Genomic DNA, 21,232 nt, shown 5'->3' with positions numbered 1-21,232 from the left:
CTCTGTTTCGATCGGCTGGTCAGTTGGTCTTGGGTAATTCAGTTGGTTCAGTTAAAGAATTCAGGGATCGATTAGTTTAGCCCTGTCTCGAGTCTTGAACAGTAGCTAGCACTAAATTTCACCATTTTTTTTTTTTTTTTTTTTTTTTTTTTTGTATTCTAAAATGTTTTCCTCTTCTAATCTTAGCGTTACAGTATTAATATATTTCCAATCTTGGGTATTTGGGATTCGAGATTGGTCATTGGTTAAAGGAAAGAAGTAAAAGTAATACAAAAAATCAGATGTTGGCGTCTTTATTATACAGTTTGTAGAGGGTGTACAGTGTATAGTTCTCCAAAATAAAACTGAAGAACCAAAATGTAGCCATTAGAAAGGGAAAGAAGTAAAGGTAATACAAAAAATCAGATGTTGACGTCTTTATTATACAGTTTGTAGAGGGGTACACGATTAATGCGATTCGGAGGATACATCATTTGAGGTTTTGAACGTTGGAAAAATCTTTTCGTTAACGGCGACTTCAATTTCGCACTCGGGTTTACTTGCTTTCTGCGGAAAATGGTTGCCTATTTTTTAGAATGTTTAAACTTGCCATAATTACTCTGTTTCGATCCGCTGGTCAGTTGGTCTTGGGTAATTCAGTTGGTTCAGTTAAAGAATTCACGGCTCGATTAGTTTAGCCCTGTCTCGAGTCTTGAACAGAAGCTAGCACTAAATTTCACCATTTTTTTTTTATTCTAAAATGTTTTCCTCTTCTAATCTTAGCGTCACAGTATTAATATATTTCTAATCTTGGGTATTTGGGATTCGAGATTGGTCATTGGACATTTTTGCATGTGTTATTTGTTTTCTTCACTACGTTACCAAAAATATTATGCACCTTAGTAAAAAGAGTCGTGGTTTTTTGTTTGAATGTGGCAACCTAAACTTTTTTAATGCGGGTAGTCGAATCTTGAAATGCTAAATTCTGAATTCCAAATGAGGTAATTAAATATGTAGCAAAACATTTTGACATTTTAGGAGTTTATGTGTGGCTCAATTTGGGTTAAGGTGTTTGTGAGATATGTTAAGCGCTGCTGCCGATAGCTATAATGGTAACCAATACCATTTGTAAATGCTAACACACAGTGAGGTTTTCATGGTAGTTTTCATATCTTGAGGTATGTTTAGTGCTGCGATATGTTGAGGTTTTCATGGTAGTTTCATATATTTTTGAGTTGTATCACTAGGCGTCAAAATAAAACTGAAGAACCGAAATGCAGCCATCAGACAGAGAAAGAAGTATAAGTAATGCAAAAATCAGCTGCTGGCTTCTTTATTAACAGTTTGTAAAGGGTGTATAGTGTATAGTTCAGAGGATATACACCATTTGAGGTTTTGAACGTTGGAAAAACCAGTTACTACTATCTAATATTAAATTGTTAAGTAAGCGTGTTTTGCACATGCTGCCCCTGATCTAAAACGTATACCCCTACGTATGCACACTTAGTGATATTGGAATATTGGTGTCGCACCTGTTGCCCTGGTCTTTCTATGTGTCTTAGCCATTACGGTCTTTTTAGTGTTTCTTTCAATTTGCACGAGAGTGAATTAGGAGATACTCCTGGAGCATGGTCTAAAAACTAAATTGATCCAACACGTACTGAGCATGTTGTAAGACATAGCTGCTTAATTAATGTTTGGTATTTACGTTGTGACTCTTGACCATGTTTACGTCGTATGTATTTCATTTATGCTTGATCAATTTGCCAAATAGTTACGAGTTTTTTATTGTGCATTGTGCTAATCATTTATGAAGCCGAGACGGGTCTTTTTTCCTATTGCCTTTAAGGCATTTTGACATGTTTACCATTTTCCTGGTTTAACATATTTAATTTTCCAAATGATAGCTTTTGGAGAAAATGTCGAATTAGCAATTCACCGATCTCGACAAACTTCACACTCGAACGGACCGATGGAAGATTAGGGTTCGAGTCACCCGGATGTGGAAACCCATTAATTCGAAGAAGAATTGCGCTATTAGCATTGAATTTGTAATGCTCGATTCTAAGGTAATGATTATCCGTTAGATTTGGGTGGAAACAAAAAAGATTGTCAACCTACACGAGTCATTGTACAAAACGTTTTATCAAATAAAATATCTGTATAGTTTTGTCATATAGACTTAGTGGGATAGTGTAAGATATGATGTAATAGTCCAAAAACCACTATATCATATCCTCCATAATTGCCATAGTATGCTTTTTTCCAATGATAAATGGTATGTCCTTTAATGAGCATGTTGTATATACATTTTCCTAAATTTTTTTTTTCTTCTCATTATAACTATTTGAATGATGCCTATTATTTCAACTGATTGTTCTTATTATGTACCGGCCTTTGGTGTTTATTTTTCCATATCAATCCTACCCTGTTGGATCGCTATGATTTTTTAAATTTTATCCGTGTCCATTAGAATCATTCGTTCCATTTTTTTTTGGACTTTTTTTTTTTTTTTTACTTTATCTTATTCCTTTCTATGTCGTCATCGATTGCACTAATTAACATGGGAGGCTGTCGCCCATTGGTTTAGGCATGCTTGACACATATATGATTTGTGCGGGATTTGGGTTGTTGTCGAATAGAGTATTCAATGTGTTGTTAAATATATTAGTATATCCGTTTTGTTATTCATGCTGGTTACATGTCATAATGGGGAGATTGCACCTTGATTAATTTTCATCTTGCGGTCAGGGTTATCAAATCCATGCCGTTTTGTTCGAAAAGGATTTTCAGTATTTCGATAGCGTTGTCAAGGAAGACTTCGTCCAGGAGGGCATCATCTACACCTTGGAGAAGTTTGACGTTGTGTTTGCGAAGGACTACCGCCCCATCGAGAATGCTTACAAGATCCATTTCAAAGAGGGGGCATTGGTCAAGATCGCAACTGAAGAAGCTAATGACATCTCAAAGCACATGTTCAAGTTCATCGAATTTGACAATATTCCCACTAAAGCAAGCCAGCTAACTTTTCTCACAGACGTGATTGGTGTATTGACAAAGGTTGGCAAAGCTAGAAAAGCTGCTGGGAAATTTTAAAAGAAGTCGTTATCATGAATAAAAGGTAATGATCCCATTTTTTTTACCCCGTCGGCTTTATTTGTTCCCTCTCCCTGTATCATGTTAGCCTCTGGTGATGATTTTTCTGTTTTTCAGTGGGCTGGAGTTGCCAATTACTTTGTGGGAAGGTATGACAGCAATAATTCCTGAAGACACGATGAAACAACCCAACGTAGTGATCATTGCGACGTCCCTAAAGGCAGGCTACTACCGAGGTGATTTTGCTTTGGCATTTTCGTTATTTATTTCGTTTTGTTTTGTTTACCTACCTATGTTGTTATTTAAAATGATTGTCTGAATTTGAATTGAATAATTTTGTGTTATAGGCAAGCTTGGGCTGTCAACTCTTAGTGGCACCAAGATTTATATAAACATGGATATCCAGGATGTGAAGGACTTTAAAGTTTAAACAGAGGTAAAGAAATTGCGTATCTCATCCATGTAATGTAACGTTCCTTTTGTTTGTACCTAGCATTTACCTTAGCCAACTTATATAGATAAGTAAAGAGAAGGACCAGTAAATTAGAAACTGAACAGAAATACATGTACAACTATATACCCCCGCCAAACGTAAGTTACACAAAGCAGTTGGCTCTTCCCCTCAATCTTTGGATCAGACCAATTTCCTTTATCTTTTGCATCGTGTGAGTCACTACCATCTCAGCCACATCCAGCCCAAACTCCTCAGCTTTAAATACCCCCTTAAAAGTTCAATTGATATCTTCTCTGGAAAGCCTCATTTGCTTTAATAGCTGCTTAAACCTTAAACTTCTCTGGAAAGCCCCCCGAGTTTTAATGCTCACAGAAAGTATAGAAGCCTTATAAGACATCGAGTTCTCAGATCGTTGTCTTGTAAATTAGAAATTGAACAGAAATACATGTACAACTATATACCCCCTCCAAACCTAAGTTACCACAAAGCAGTTGGCTCTTCCCCTCAATCTTTGGATTAGACCAATTTCCTCTATTTCTTCCATTGTGAGTCACTACCATCTCAGCCACATCCAGCCCAAACTCCTCAGCTTTAAATACCCCCTTAAAAGTTCAACTGATATCTTCTCTGGAAAGCCTCCTTTGCTTTAATAGCTGCTTAAACCTTAAACTTCTCTGGAAATCCCCCTGAGTTTTAATGCTCACAGTAAGTATAGAAGCCTTATAAGACATCGAGTTCTCAGATCGTTGTTCATTCCTCCAATTTTCTCTACAACTAAGTATACTTATGGTCTATGAAAAATCAAGTTTATATCATCACATGAAGGAAAATTACTCTTACAGAATACTACAGACAAGAAGATAGTGTATGATAGCACAAAACTACATTATAAGGAGACGTGCAAGAACTTACAAGCATGTATGGTTACCATCTACACATCTTCTATTTGTATCAAAGATGGAGTAGGCGGTGTTAAAACGCTGTTGTTACCTCTCACAGAAGACTCTTCCATCACTATGGGTAATTGCATGTCAAGACTGTCATAGCCTTTTGAAAACCGGCTAGGACTGGGAGAGTTTATCATGCCTGGCTTCGATGGGCTAGAACCCGAGCGTTTAACACCAACAACAAAAAGCCACGCGGCACAATCGATCCACGGCCGGGCTACCACAAACAAAGGTTATTCGAGGTAAATTGTATCTCTTTCTCATACGGATCCTCCGTAAGCCCCCATAGAGTAAAACCAAAGACGATAGCACTACTCCTATCAATCCCGAGCCTCCCCGACAACCTCATTGTCGATATTGACAGCAGCCAAGTTGAAGATCCGTAAAAGGAGCCAAACAAAACTGAAGAAAAGTCGCAATGTGAACGTACATATTCCCAAAACCAAGTCTTTCCATATTCCAACCAATGACACATAAACTACAAAAAAGCGATAGATATGACAGACAAATATCATCCCATATATCAAACAACCCCCCCTTCCATCCGGGTCTCTCCTCAATGACTTTTTGATCATTTCGTAATGAAAACGAGAATCTCTTCTCTAGGGACCTCAGCTCCCTCTCTCAGCCATGTTTGTGTGATAGTGAAACCATAATTGTTTGTTTGCTTTTCTTTTTCCTTGCCATTTAATTGATTCCTAGGGAATACTCTATTTTTTTTTTGTCCTGCTGGTTGCGTCCCATCCTTAAGGGTGGAACAATCCTCAATGCAGTCCACTGCTCATTACAATAAGTTTAAAGCATGGTTCACAGTGGCGGAGCCAGGAATCACTGTCATGTAAGGAGCCAAAGAAAAAATCAGATTGAAAGCACAAAGAAAATTATAGTAATCAAGAAAACCTTGCAATATATGGTTCATTCAATGCAAAGAGAATTATGAGAGTTCAATCTTAAAAGCAACAGTCTTGTAGGAGTATCAATCTCAAAAGAAAGCAGAACTTGACTAAAAGCTCCATGCTAGAAATAATGCATTACAACATTTGCATTTTTTTTTCTTATGTATTTCTAAAGTCCGATATAAAGTGAGATGCTCATAAGGACCGTAGTAGGGTTCTAGCTACAACTGATCCCTGACTTTAAGGGAATTTGCCAGTAAGAGGTGGAGTCAAGTAGTCGTTACCCCCTGAATGCTTCTCTAAGCTGAGGCCAGTCGATTGAATTCAAAACTGCTTGCAAATCATCAATTCCTATGATGGGGTAGGTCATAGGAACTCCAAAGAACTCCAAGTCATATGAATATCATCAAGCTGGGAACTGTTTTTAATTGTATGAATGCAGAGCATAAGTTAAGGCATGACATATTACCTTTCCATTATAATCTCTAACCTATAAACCACACAAGGCGTGACATGATGCTGTAACGGACATTATACTCATTACAATTAAGTGTTCTCTTGAAACTGAACTTCTTTGATTTTTGCCATAGTATAACTACACATTTACTATCTAGATTCGCCCATGCTTTCACCAGGTACGACCCCTTCAACTACTTAATCACTTTTTAGTTTTCCATTTTACCTCCATTTCAAAAGCTAACTTGAACCTTTCCTTTCATTGCATCAGGTGTTGGATGCTTATTATTACCTCCTTCTCTATTACGTTCTTGCGGAATCATACCTTAATGCAAGCTCAATAAAATCAAGGTTAGTTCATTTCTATCGTCAGAAGGGATTATAGTCTTTTTAAGCATTCGGTAATCCAATTCTATTTCCAACTAATATTGTACTTTAAACTGTTAGTTTGAGATGTTGTCTCATAATTTTGCTTTTCATGAAGCTTATCATCACATTGTATCTGCGCCAACATTAATATTTCTTAAAAAAAAGGGGAGTAAGGCAGTAGAATAGATGCTGCAATTGAGGCTTTGGAGTTATGGGAGGAACTCACAATGATACACCATATCACAGTGGAGGAGCTAATTGAAAATTATATCGCATATCGGCATCAAAAAGATTAAGGAAATCAAAGGGGTATCTATGGAGTATTGAAAGCAAATAATATGTTCTACTTATGAAAAGCAACTAAACAGAAATAGAAAAAGTCTTCCAGGACACAAAATGCACTCTAACAAATAAGTTAATAGTGAGTCCTAATATCTGAATCATAAGATATCAAGATCTATACAGTTAGGTAAGTACATATCAATTTCATTTCAAACCACAGTGAAGACCATGATATGAAAAATATCAACGTATCATCCCATATTACATAACTAGCAATACATATGAGAAAGAGGTAAAGTACTCCTAAGGACCATGATTATCTTTGCTACTTAGCTGTTTCACCATATAGATAAAAGGAATGCTAGCAGGCAACTCAAGTTGGGAGTGGCATAGAAGGTGTGAAGTATATGTTAATATTGAAACATTAAAGACACAGAGTAAGACATAATCAAACCAAACTGATAAATAACTTGGATAAATAATTAACTAGACTGATATATATGTCATTTATGGACTCCATTAAAGAAAGTCATAGGGATGAGGTTGGTCATAGGAACTCCAAAGAACTCCAAGTCATAGGAATATCATCACGCTGGGAACTGATTTTAATGATAACATATTTTGTCGTTATTGATTTCCCTAATGGTACAATCTTTCTCAGAGGCACAAATTTTCATATTCTTACATCCAACACCCTATTCCTTTTTCTTTCTCCATATATACAGTTCGTAGGTACGTTACGTATGCACAAGCCATTGAAATGGGCTAAACTGCTCAAGTTAAAGGGAAGAACATACCAGAATATCCAAGTGTGGAAGTGTTTTTTCTTTGTTAAATCTAAACGACATTATCTAAAGTTGGTATTCACCTTTTTGTTTAATTCTACTACATCAACATACAAAATTCTATCAGATGAAGGTGAAGAATAAACAGGACTGGGTGCAGTAGAACCTCATTGAGTGGAATTATAAGGAAACTGCATGCATCTCATAACATCTCATAAAGCGTGACATGTATAAAAGCGTTGAGTGAAACTTACCTGACCGTTATAATCTCTAACCAATAAATCACATAAGGCGTGACATGATGTTGTAACTGACATTATACTTATTACAATTAAGTGTGCTCTTGAAATTGAACTTCTTTGCTTTTTGCCATAGTATAATTACACAGCTGCTATCCAGATTCGCCCATGTTTTCACCAGGTATGACCCCTTCAACTACTTAATCACTTTTTAATTTTCCATTTTACCTCCATTTCCAAAACTTACTTGAACCCTTACTTTCATTGCATCAGGTGTTGGATGCTAATCATTACGTCCTTCTCTATTACGTTCCAGCGGAATCATACCTTAATGCAAGGTCAATAAAATCAAGGTTAGTTCATTGCTATTTTCAGAAGGGATTATAGTCTTTTTAAGCATTCGGTAATCCAATGCTGGTTCCCATTATTACTATACTTTAAACTGTTAGTTTGAGATGTTGTCTCATAATTTGGCTTTTCGTGGAGCTTATCATCAAATTGTATATACGCTAACATTAGTATTTTGTGTACTTATTTACCTAATACCCCAATCTTATCAGGCTGTTTTATAGAAACCATGGACACCCAAGCATCATCATACATACACAATGAAACTGTACAAGAGTTCATTCATAACCAACGAGCAGCCCAACTTGAGGTTAGATGTCCTTTAAAACAATTTTTTCATGTTCTGGCTTTCTTACTTATTCCCACGTTATTGGTTTTCTAATCTATACTCATACTTTTAACTTGAATGAATCTGTCTAAGGCCCTACGGATAGCTGTTTTTGGCACTGCTCCACTACACCAACAACGTGCACTATCCTACACAATGGATTCTGATGTAACTATGGGAGACTCATAAACACAACACCGGTTATCTCATGAGGCTACAGTCCGCAGTGAATCAAATAGCCAGTCAACTGTCAATCAAGTAGCGCATTCTATGTCCACACGGAACATACATTCGCTCCTTCAGTTAGGACCCTCTCGGCATTCAATCGCTTAACGTGCACGTCAACAGCGGGAGGAAGCCCTAAGAGTTTCAGCCACCCAAAGGGATCGCATATATCCTCCTTCCCTAACTAACGACCTCACAGTGGAAACAACACTACATTCTATGGATGCAACAAGTTTCACTATAACCACCCAACGAGCAGATAAAGGAAAGCATATTGTAATTGCTGACAATCTTTCACCCCAGCCGTACATCAACTCAGAACATGCTGGACCGTCATATGCTGGATGTTCTTCTGGCGCAACTCAGCATGAGCACTTTCCACTACCAACACGTAACTTCAGCCCCGGTTTTCATCTTGGGTCATCTTCCTTGAGGAGCAACATGTAAGTACTATGTCCAAACTTAAATATTTCCATAATGAACAATTATAAATTACTAAACTAATTGAATACTAACTGTTTTTTCCCTAATGAAATTAGCCCCACAAACAATTTGCCTCCAAATAGTACTGAGCCGGATGTTCCCGCTCAGGTCGCTATTAGGCCCGAGGAAATTTCTGAAGAAGCATCCGAATATTCTGACGAAGAATACTATGACATTGACGAACTTGAAAATCCAACCGAAACAATGCCTTTTATCCCGGGCGAGCGTCATTACCTTGGGGTAGATGTTCAATGTCAGTCTTGCTTCGCTTTACATTGGAGCGCAGAGCAACTCTCCAGTTCAACTAAAAAAAAACATTTATTCGGATCATGCTGTCTCCAAGGAAAAATAAAATTGCCCTGACTTGATCCACTACCCCCTCCACTTGAATCACTCTTCGAAGGTAACGATTGGCTTGCACGTGATTTTCGAAAGAACATTCGGGGATATAATGCTTGCAATGCATTCACCAGCCTTGGCATTAAAGCAAATGACTGAATCCTGAAAGGACGTGGACCAAAGTCGTTCACTATACATGGAGAGCTTTACCATAAGATTGGATCACTTTTACCTGATGAACATGTCGACCCAAAATACACCCAGTTATACATTTATGATGCTGGCGCGGCTTTGGATTATCGACAACAACGCAATAAGCATTTACTCAGGGAGGTGCTAAGTATTATACAAGGTGTTTTGGTACAGGCAAACGCGTGGTCAAAGTTTTTCAAAAATGCAAATGAGGTCTTAAGTTCAAGTGCATCGGCGGACAACAATATACTAGCCTTCATACAATACACCCCAGGAACGGATCACCGCCGATATAATCTCCCGACCACTTCTGAAATCGCTGTGGTATTACCCGGTGATGAGACAAAGTATGATATGTTACGAGACATCGTTATTCACTACAAAGAAGGTGGACTAGAGAGGATAAGTGAATGCCATCCTGCTTATACACCTCTTCATTATGTACTTCTTTTCCCTAGAGGAGACCTTGGTTGGGCACCGGATTTGCGACAATGGGATGTCAAGATCAATTGCCCAAGTGATGCCAGACTAACGCAAGCACAATATTATTCATACCGTTTATTTGACCATCCAACTGAATACTCTTCCATACTCAGGGGAGGCTCCCTCTACTAACAATGGATAGTTGATGCTTGGGCTGCAACTGAATAGAATCGCCTCCGCTATATTCACCTGAATCAAGACAACATTCGTGTGGAAGTGTACAACGGTTTGACGGACATTGCAGCAGACGGCCTGCCTCTTGATCAAGTTGGCCAGCGTTACATTCTCCCATCGTCTCACACAGGTAGCCCGAGACATATGTATGAGATCTACCAAGACTAAATGGCCATTACGCGATACAACAAACACCCAGATGTATTCCTAATAGCAATAGCAAATCCGAATTGGCCAGAAATCATAAAAGCTCTCAAGCCACACCAAACTGCGTCTGACAGACCTGAGGTGGTTGCCCGTGTATTCGAAATGAAAAGGAAAGAAATAATGGAAGAGATAAAAAATAACGGCGTGTTTGGCAAACAAGTTGCATCCGTCTACACTATCGAGTTCCAAAAACGAGGACTGCCACATATGCACGCATTCATCTTCCTCAAGCAACCCAATAAGATCCGTAACGCCAATCAAGTCAATAAGATTGTTTCCGCGGAGTTCCCAAACCCTATCTCGGAACCTAATCTTTTCGAGACAGTGAAGAGGTGTATGGTACACGGGCCATGTGGACCTAAAAACCCAAAGGCCCCCTGCATGGAGAATGGTCGGTGTACAAAACATTACCCGCGTGCTTTTACAGATGAAACTACAATGGATCAAGTTGGATATCCAGTTTACCAACGACGCAATACTGGGAACGAGTATGAGGTGCGCGACTGCAAAGTTGATAACCGAGATGTCGTCCCCTACAACCCCCACTTATCAGAGATGTTCAACTGCCATATAAATGTTGAAGTTTGTGCATCGGTTCGTGCAGTTAAATACATTTACAAAGGGAATGATAGGGCAACTATGGTTATTGTTGGTACTGATTATGAGATCAAACAGTACATTGATGCACGGTATGTCGGGCCACCCGAAGCTGCATGGCGTCTTCTCGAGTTCCCTCTGCACAAAGAGTTACCACACGTTGAAAGGCTGGCAATTCATTTAGAAGGGATGCATCGAGTTGTTTACAATGCAAAGGAGTCAAGGGCTATAGTTCTCGCAAGAGCAAGAAATCAGAGATCAACTCTAACGGCTTTCTTCAAATGTTGTGCCGAAGATCCGAGTGCCCGTAGATATACTTACCAGGAGTTCCCACAGTATTATGTCTGGAAACGAGATAAAAAGATTTGGAAACTAAGGGACCACGGTTATTCTATTGGGAGAATGTACTTTGCAAATCCAAATGTCGGAGAGCTTCTACCTTCGGGCTTTGCCCATTTGTTGTTAGAGGACCAACATCATTTGAAGATCTTCATACGGTTGACGGCTTTGAGCATGACACGTTCAAAGCAGCATGCGTTGCACATGGCCTTCTCGAATCCGACGACGAGTGGAGAGAATGTCTACAAGAGGCGTCGGTGATGAAGACCGGCTACCAACTGCGCAGATTGTTTAGCACAATCCTTTTGGAATGTTCCCCAACCAGCCCTGCAACACTGTGGAATGAATTTTCTACGCATATTTGTGACGATCTGGCTCACATGATACGTACCAAGTTTAACAACCAGAGTCTGACTACAGAGGAAATAGCTGATTATGGTTTGTTCCTAATTAACAAGTTGTTTTTCGAAGCAGGTAAGACTTTATCTAATTTCCCAGACATGCCAAAACCAAAAAAAGATTGGGACCAACTAGGTGGGAACAGACTTATTTGGGAGCAAAGGGAATTGTAGTACGAAGGTCTTGAACAAGAGGCAAATGCAAATGTGGAACACCTAAATGCTGAACAACTTCATGCCCACACTGAGATAACAGATTCAGTGCAAAACAATATGGGAAAGACTTTCTTCCTAAATGGTGCAGTGGGGACAGGAAAAATGTTCGTCTACAACACAATTGCTGCTACTTGCCGCAGTCAAGGCCATATTGTCATCAATGTTGCATCGTCGGGAATAGCATCGTTGTTGCTGTCTGGTGGCAGGACCGCACACTCTACTTTTTGCCTCCCATTGGATATTATGGACAACACCTTCTGTGGGTTTTAAAAAAACTCCATACATGCTGAACTTTTCAAGGAAGTTAGCTTAATTATTTGGGATGAAGTCCCCATGCAGCACAGACACTGCGTCGAAGCTGTTGAAAGAACACTAAGGGATATTCGAGAAAATTCAAAGCCTTTCGGAGGAATTACTATGGTTCTAGGCGGAGATTTCAGGCAAACGTTGCCTATTGTACCAAAAGGCAGCAGAGAGCAATTCGTCGGAGCATCAGTAAGAAGATCCCAGCTATGGACACACGTACAAGTCTTGCACTTGGTACATAACATGAGATTGGAGATGTCAGAGCCTAATAATGCCAGCTTCGCAGATTACTTGATCAAGGTACTTTACAAATCAAAAACATCATAAAAATTAAAGATTAAAAAAGCATGTTACTGACTCAAATTTCTCTGAATTTTTTTTAGGTTGGCACGAATCCTTTATATACTGTTGAGTTGCCAAGAGGGATACGAAACTGTGCTGACATAGGGGATCTTATTTCAATTCGTCAGTTTATCTAGATTTGAATGTGAGTGGGATGGCAACACCAATTTACTTGACTGAAAGAACCATCCTAGCTGCTCGAAATGACGATGTCAGCGTCGTTAACCGAGCTGCCCTGAATTTGTTCCCCGGGTAAGAGATTTCTTACTTAGCTGTAGAGAAAGTTGTCGATGATATTACAAGCCTTCAAAACAACGGATCCACATACCCTAGCGAGTTTTTAAATTCCCTAGATCCCTCAAGCTTGCCACAGTTTAATCTCCAATTGAAAACAGGATGCCCTATAATGTTGCTTAGGAATATTGCCCCAAGAGATGGGCTTTGCAATGGAACCCGTTTGATTGTAATGATCATAACTGGACACAAGGCTGGAAATACTGTATTTATTCCGAGGATATCCCTAACGCCATCAACAACTGAAATGCTGTTTCAAATGTCGAGACGACAATTTCCCGTTAGACTGGCCTTTGCAATGACAATCAACAAGTCTCAAGGACAGTCAGTCAAGTATGTCGGCATCAATTTAAAGACCCCAGCATTTAGTCATGTCCAGCTCTATGTCGCACTATCTAGGTGCACGTCTTCAAAAAGAATTATTGTCCTACTACCACCCGATTCATCCAATTGCACCACCAACATTGTATACCCTGAAGTGCTTTTGTAGCATCATTAAAGGTAAGCCGGCTTATGTCTATGCCTTTCTTACATTGCCTATTATTAGATATACATAACTATACCCTCCTCTTGATTGTACTGTACATCTTGGATTCTTAGTCGTTGTGATGTATTACGTGGGTTTATAAGAGCACTTAGGCATTATCAGCAACTTAATAATGGCACTACTACTTTATTAAAACAAATGTTTATAATTGATGACTGTATTGTGGCACATTAATCACTCATGGACGGGTGAGTCAGATCAATTTTTGAACATGATCTTAGTATTATGGGTATTAAGCGGCATGCATTTATTTGCCGTCCTTCTGTTTTTCGTCTTATTCGCTAAGCACTTGGATTAGGGTGTTAGTTCTATTAGGGAGGAAATGTTAAATGCAAATAAAATATGGCACGATTGGAGAATTGTTTTTATTTTGCCTTTTTAGAGAGTGTTAGGTCATGATTTATAAAAATCTGAAGAACAACTTCCTCATGTTGAATGATTTCTTTAACTTCCACACCCAGAATATGTTGTACTTTTTTTCCCCTTTTTTTCTCATTTGTACATTTCTTTTTTCCATTGCTTTCTAACAAGGAGCCTAATTCTCAAGTGGTGCAGGCCAGTATCGGTAGGCTCAATATAGGTGGCAGCAGAAGCAACCAATTCTACTCCTATGCTACCATACCAGTTCAACCTAAGATTTGCTAAATACAATGTCCACGGCGAGCAGCAAAACATGACATTCAATTAGGTTGCATCATATTAATGTGAGTCACTTTGAAAAGAAGTCTATGCAGTTCACTATTTTGCTTCTTCTATGTTATGCGCCTGATGCGTGGTTTAAAAAATACCGTTTCCACTCATAATTTTTTACCCCTCTCAAGAAGTAATCTGATTTGGTCAGCCTGGTCATATAATAAAAAATAAGGTAACAAAATCCAAATAGCATGTCTTCATTTGGTCATATAATAAAAAGTAAGGTAATAGAATCCAATAACAGAGATATTAGGATCTGCTTCATGTACAAGTAGTCCATTCTATATTTGAGCATAATAACTTACCATATACATTTTATTTCTTTTCCCCATGGATGGTAGAATTACCAACGGCAAATATGGACATACAAAATTCACTCCCATAAAGAAATAATCTAAAGAAAAAATACTTACCCAACAAATACTTCAAATCTAGGTAACTTACTATATACATTAATTTTCTTTACATTGATAAACTTGGTAATTGATACAAATGGGGTCAGCAAATAGTTTTATTATGAATATATAGAAACTATACATATACATAAGCTTGGTATTTTTAGCATTAAACGATCACATTACCAAGCACCTCCTTTATAAAGACTAAGTAATCGTCTGTACAATGTTATTCACAATCAACTCCTTCCACTCAAAGGTTTGTTATTTATTTACAACGAATATACTTAGTTAAATAATGCATTCTTTCCTCTAATTGACATATAATGTTGTGTTTTTAGAATGGATAATCTTTGCAAAGTACCCAGTGACTCCAGCAAAAAAGTTCTTGCTACGGGCGAAGCAACACCTCCCAGGGGCTCCTCGGGTGGCCATGCAGCCTTAACAATGTACGACTACAATAACAAAGCACATCTAAAGCTCACTATCAAAATTAGAAATAACAATGGAAATAGTGTCTCGACAGAACCATAATGTTTGTGTGGTTTTCCTAATAGTTCACAATGCATGGAGAGTATTGATTAATTGACCTTTGAAATTTAACAGCTTACAAAGAGCTTAATAAAGGTTTAAACGAAATATATTTATTCACCGTTACATGTGTTAATGTATGTTGATTGCCATTTTTATGTATTGACCATTAAAAAAAAAAATCTCCTAATGGGCTTCGACGTGGGCTTAACGCGTTGCCCTTTCTCCCTCTCCCTTAAACACCCTTTTCGAACCGTTACTTAATAACAATCGCAATCAACATAATAACTCTATTTATCAGGCCTTCCTCTTTGTCCAAATTTTCTGCCCAATAAATTCATAACCATAAAAGTAGTCGGTTACAAAGTTATGGATTAAGTAACGTTCCCGATTTGTTCTCTCAACTCTACCAGTATAAAACCTGCGAGTTTGCAACCTTTTTCCTCAACACTTTGAAGAAAGCTACTTGGTGTAGACATCCACCAGATAACTGAGTGTTTGGCACCATTTTGGTTACTACCTCCTAAACTTCAAGACGACCTCAAGTTTTTTTAAGAGGTGAGTCATGGTTTATTCACTCTTCTCTCTCTTTACTAAACTTTGACTTTTTCCTTTATTTCCCTTCCCTTATTATTGTTGCTGTAAAATAAAACTTATGCTTCTGTAATAGAAAAACTAAATTGGTTTATTGTATATATTTTGGGAATTCATGTACCTGTTTCCAATTTAAAAAAAGAAACAACAACCTAACAATCAGAGCTTTTTGGCTTCAGTGGTGTGTTTTAAAATTATTACTCTCTCCCTCTCTCTCAGTGGTGTGTCTTTAGATTGTATTCAACACTAAAAAAGAGATTCACAGAAAGCAAGCAACACTTAATCCACAAGCTTTAAATTATGCTAAAATTTCTATACTAAAATTTTGTCTCCATTTCTATGCTAAAATACCTTCCCCATCCATTCTGATTGTTTTTTTTTGGCCTATTCAATTTTCCTGCTATTTCGTTTCTAAATCCCACAAAGGTTTAAACCAAATCTTTGATTTGGTACATCCCTATCATCTGCATACTGCTTTAGTGTCATTGACAAGAAATCGATTATGCTTGCGTTACTTGAACCTATCTATGCACCTATAGATGATTACCTAACAACTTTAATTCATTCTCCTTATGGTTATGAACATACATATTGTTTATCTTGCTTGGTTGCCCATTGGTAGTATTTTTCAATTCCATAGCACAACTAACAATTTTGCCTAATATGTAGGTCATGGAATCAGGTATGTCAGTTTACACCATTTCTTTCAAAACCTTACTCCACCACATGCTCAAGCATTTCAACATGCGCAACAATTCCTACGGATACACCCTAGACGAAAATTTATATGAGGCATGGGTAGAAGTTGAAATCTCCAGAATAAAAAAGCATAAGATATTCTTAGGAATACGTTCACATGACAAAAAACATCGAACGGGATCTTTGCAAAGAAAGCAATTGCTTTTTTTACAAGAAGCCCATGCTCTGCGAAATAGAAGACTTCAACTATAAGGACAAAAAAAGTACTATGTGCACTACCAAATTTAATAGAATTCGTGATTTGACAAACTACTTGAAGAACATCAAGCTATGCGGGCAAGTTATCAGCACTGATTGAAGAAAATAAAGTTTTGAAAAGAGCGTCTCACAATTGAAAAGAACGAGCATCTTTGAAAGTGAAGAGGAATATGATAGTCAATATGACCCATCCGAAGATGAGGATGTCAACCACAGTTCTTGACATTTTTAACCCCTTTGGAGAACAAATAGTACAATTTATCATTTTTTATGCTTTCAATTACAAGTTTTAATAAATATGAAGACAATCATCAAGATACGAAGAAAGCTAGGGTAACATATTATGAATTACGATTTACTCCAATTATTATATTATTGTTTGGGTTAAGGATTTTTAGCTTGCTTATTAGAGGATTTGTTCACACATTTTGAGAACCCCCGTGCCTACTACTTGCTCATCTATTTTAAGTGATTTATTTTTACTCTGTTTATGTGTGTTTAGTGATCCAAACATCCGGATTATAATTGTGCCCACTGGATTCTAAATTGATTGGTTAGGTTAGTTAGTTTGTCTATGATTTTTCAAAGTGCGAACATTGGCTAATACTATACTATTTTGGATTTCAGGTTTAATGGGTAAAGAAAACTTATATTTTCCCAGTTATGTTTGATGGTGATTACAAAAGGAATAGAGGTGATACTCCAAATGGTGAGACAACTTTTCACAAACTCATATCCTAGATTTATTCAATATTCACTGATATTACTTGATTGACATGTATAAAGATAGAATAAAGCTTTTACGATAGTCATTGAACTTTTTTAGCAACCCCTGCTCAATAAGTAGAACCTTAGTAGAACCTCCACTTGGGTCTCTCTCAAAACCCAAAAAAGTTAATTTAAAAGTAGGATTGCCTAGACAAATTTGGTAAAAGGATTGCAAAAGCAGTATAACTATTGTGTCATGATCGCTATCAAAAGTGCCAAATTACGTGGATGGTTTAGAAGGAGTCGGCCTATTCCTATGATGTCATGGTTTAAGCCTATTGACCATGGTCTTATTTTCTTTTCTTCGTGTGTTGGAATACAAAATGATGCTATCTTACAGGCTATGTCATGTTGACTTTCATGATAAAGTGAGTAAGTTAGAAGACTATGGAGATATCTTTGAAAACACAAATGTAATGCCTGTGTTCAGGCTCCATCTAGAACACCTAAGCCGTGTTGTACTATTACTAATACGGCTTGAGGACTATGAAACGCGCTTTCGTTAGCTTTATTTGGTATCATGAGCGCCCTTCCTAAACAACAATATCATATTATTGATAACGCTAGCTAGAATAAACTCACCCAAAAGTAAACAAACACAAGTAGATTAAAACAACTTTTCTTGCAGAAGAGATTACCTTCCTTAATTACTTCGCCTTTGAGACATTATAAAGTACTCATTGTGATTGAAGTGTACGGTAGTGTTCATATTAAGTCCTTTAATATGGTAACGCAGCCATAGGGGATAGACTGCAATGATTGTATCTTTTCTTTCGAATCCAACTGCAGCATGCAACATGTTTAAGTCCAATGGCCTCGACATATTTTACACGATAAATTGATTTTTTTAGTATTCCGTATTTTTAGTTGTTGCAAGGTTAGCTGAACTAGCCAGCTCTGCTGAATGCATATTTTCAGCTCTCTTGGCGGGTATCACAACTATTACTTGGAAGGTACTCACTACGATTCGATAATTTGTAGCTAAAGTAAGAAAAATCCCTCGACACCTTTTTAAACTCCAATATAGTTAAAGTTTAGAATCATTGCAAATTTTTCCCTACCAATAGTATCATTGCATCCCCTTACCACCTTTTTAAACTCCAATAGAGTACAAGTTTTGAATCATTGCAATTTGTTTCCTACCATTAGTGTCCAATATGTAGTTCATTGCATTAATACACTTTTTGCTATCTGAATTTGACTTTTGTTCAAGTTTATTGGATTAAAATTCATAACATATGCTGATTAGAGAATTAACTTATGTAGTTTGCTAAGCCTTGAAATTCTCATGATTTGGTGTTTGTTATCCTCTAATTATATACGTCAACCCATTTTAAGATGCTTAATAATATGTATGCGTCTTTGCTTTTAGGATTTCCTCCTTTGATTATTTACGTTGCCTATTACTGCATGATTCAGTTTAAGAGATAAAACGAAAAATGCTTATTGGACATAAAATCGTTTGAATGTGACCTTTTGGTCCATTGTGGTTATTGTGTTTAATAGGCAGATCTATACCTGCATTTCCATGCAACAAACAGATTTCTATTAGTCTTTATCTATAAAAGTTTGTTGTTGCCTAAGGTTAGATGGCGAGCTTACTGCAAAGTATTTAGGCCACTTCTACTACATTCAATATCTGACAAACCAACATTTCAACTCTACATATCTTGAATCATCATGTATGTGATATGCTTGGTTCTTATTGTTCACTGTTGTAGTTAAAAAAAAAATCTTAACCAGCTGGAACTTATTGGGTCAATATATATATTTTATAGATTTTGCTGTTTATATATATATTGCTATTAGATTTGGTTGAATTTCAAATTAGAAAACTACATTTCATGAGCCCTAATATACTTAGCATGATGGCCATTATCATATTCAAATTGATCATATTCAGCCATGCCATAGAATGTGATCGATGGTGGATAAACTATTGTTCCATTCACAACCTACTCTTTTATACAAAAAAAAAAAAACGGCATACTGATTTTTGTTTTCTCGCATTGGATCAATAATTTTGCTGATCATCATCTTGACGTGGCTACAAGCTATCCAATTGGCTTGACAAGAGCATTCTTTTATATATGTCCCCCACCAAAATCACAAATACCACAGATACGAGCGTAATGGCGTCAAGGTTTTCATATGGTGGCCAGTTAAATTCTATATGGTGGAGTTTCCGTTTACGCCATGCCTATTAGCTCCCCATGCAAGGAATGTTAACAACTTTATTTTTTATGTATGTCTCGCGCTCTCGCTGATTTTGGTTTTCCTTTGTTCATGTGTTATCTGTTCTTTTTTTAGGAACGACTATTTCTTTTTCCTTTAATTTTTTTTTGCGTGCATAATGTTTGTGTGTTTGTGTACTAGGTAGTGATGACTCAATTCACTTGCCGACCAGATGTTGCATTCATTTATACTTGAGCAACTCTTAATTGTGTCTTTACAAAAGAAATTCTATGAGCACAATTTTTATGTCTAACTTCTTATAAATTGTAATTTTGTATTGGCTTCCTCCAGCTATCCCTCTCAAGGCAAATTTGAGTGTATGGGGCTGTTATATTGTCGTCAGATTCAACATTGGCTCACATCACAGATTTACAGCTAAAAAAAAAGATAAAACTCTAGGATTACATACCAGGGACTCGACTGTGTACTGTTCTTCTTTTTTGTCCTTTTTGAGTTTTGATAGATTTTGTTGTGTTACTTTTGTACCAGCTCAATGTGTGTGTGTGTTTTTGTTACCAACATCGGATGAACAAATCATATTTTATGCTTCATGTTGAACTATCCTAAATACATTACACTGTTAAAAAAAAATGAGAAATTTCGTGATATAATCCCTGTTTGTGTTTGTACTGTAAGTGATGAAACTTGCAGAATGTAGATGAGGCCAAAATGATGATTGGACTAAAGGTTAATACTGTTGACCTACTTGGTGGACTCTATAATTTTCAAAAAGTGCTTCCACCTCCACTATATCAACAAGCTCAATAGCAGTCTTTTCCAATGCTTAACATATAATGACCTCTTCATTCATATACATTTTAGTCTACTATGTGCCAGGAGCTAATATTTGATGTGTTTTTTCCAGGCCAAAGTGGGATGGTGGTCATTAGGAAGGTGACGAAACTTCACGACTGGATGCACTTTGTTTAGCAATACAGCTTGGATCAGATTATGTTGACATCGAGCTCATGGTATCTATCTGTTTAATTGCCACTGATAACACATATTGTGAATGGAGTTGATATAAGTGACACGTGTTTTGTTTCTTTTAGTTCTTCGTTTTTCATAAATGTTTTCCAGTTCTACCAGGCAATGCGAAGGAACTTCCTGTTTTCATAGACTAATGTCTCAAATGTTTAAGAATTAACATACTGGACCCATTATAACTAAACTGCATCATGTTTTATAGGTAGTTAGATGGCCTTTGACATTAAAATGCTTCTACAAGCTATTTATATCATGAAAAGTAGCATATGCGATTATATTATCGCTTCCTTCTCTTTTTTTGAGTGTGGGTGACCTTTCTTTCCCTGAATTAGTTGCGCCCTTAGTCCCTTTTAAATTATTTTGTAGAGTACAACTCAGTAACAATGTTTCTTGCTTTACGAATCGTCTTTGCAAAAGAATGGCTAATGACCACAAATTTTTCGTCTAACTTCGTTTATATTATAATTTTGTATTGCCTTCCTCCACCAATCCCACTCACGGCAAATTCGGGTGTATGGGGATGTTATTTGGTAATCAGATTCAACCTTGGCTCACATCTCAGTTTTAAAGCTCAAAAAATGGGAAAGATTGAAGCTGGAGAAAGGTTTATTGTCTATGTTGTGGTACCAATGTGGCCATAAGGGATACCAGAGAGTGGATATGTTCAGGCAATCTTAGACTCGCAATAAGAGGACAATGGAGATGATGTACACTAACACTATTCAGGCTCTTGAGGCTAAGGGAATACAAC

At 37.3% G+C, this 21,232-nt stretch overlaps 1 protein-coding gene across 1 annotated transcript; it reads left to right on the top strand.

Annotated features, from left to right (window-relative positions):
* The first annotated feature begins 11,889 nt into the window (after positions 1-11,889).
* On the top strand, positions 11,890-12,617 carry LOC147524180 (uncharacterized). Its single transcript, XM_086573783.1, has 3 exons — positions 11,890-12,026; positions 12,177-12,438; positions 12,522-12,617. Exons 1-3 carry the CDS (start codon positions 11,890-11,892, stop codon positions 12,615-12,617), a joined length of 495 nt encoding a protein of 164 aa, XP_086429909.1.
* The last annotated feature ends 8,615 nt before the right edge of the window (positions 12,618-21,232 follow it).

The sequence above is a fragment of the Coptis chinensis genome, chromosome 1, assembly GCF_015680905.1.
Source record: "Coptis chinensis isolate HL-2020 chromosome 1, ASM1568090v1, whole genome shotgun sequence".
Classification (NCBI taxonomy): domain Eukaryota; kingdom Viridiplantae; phylum Streptophyta; class Magnoliopsida; order Ranunculales; family Ranunculaceae; genus Coptis; species Coptis chinensis.
Note: the sequence above shows the minus strand (reverse complement) of the source record. Positions and strands in the feature narration are given on the sequence as shown.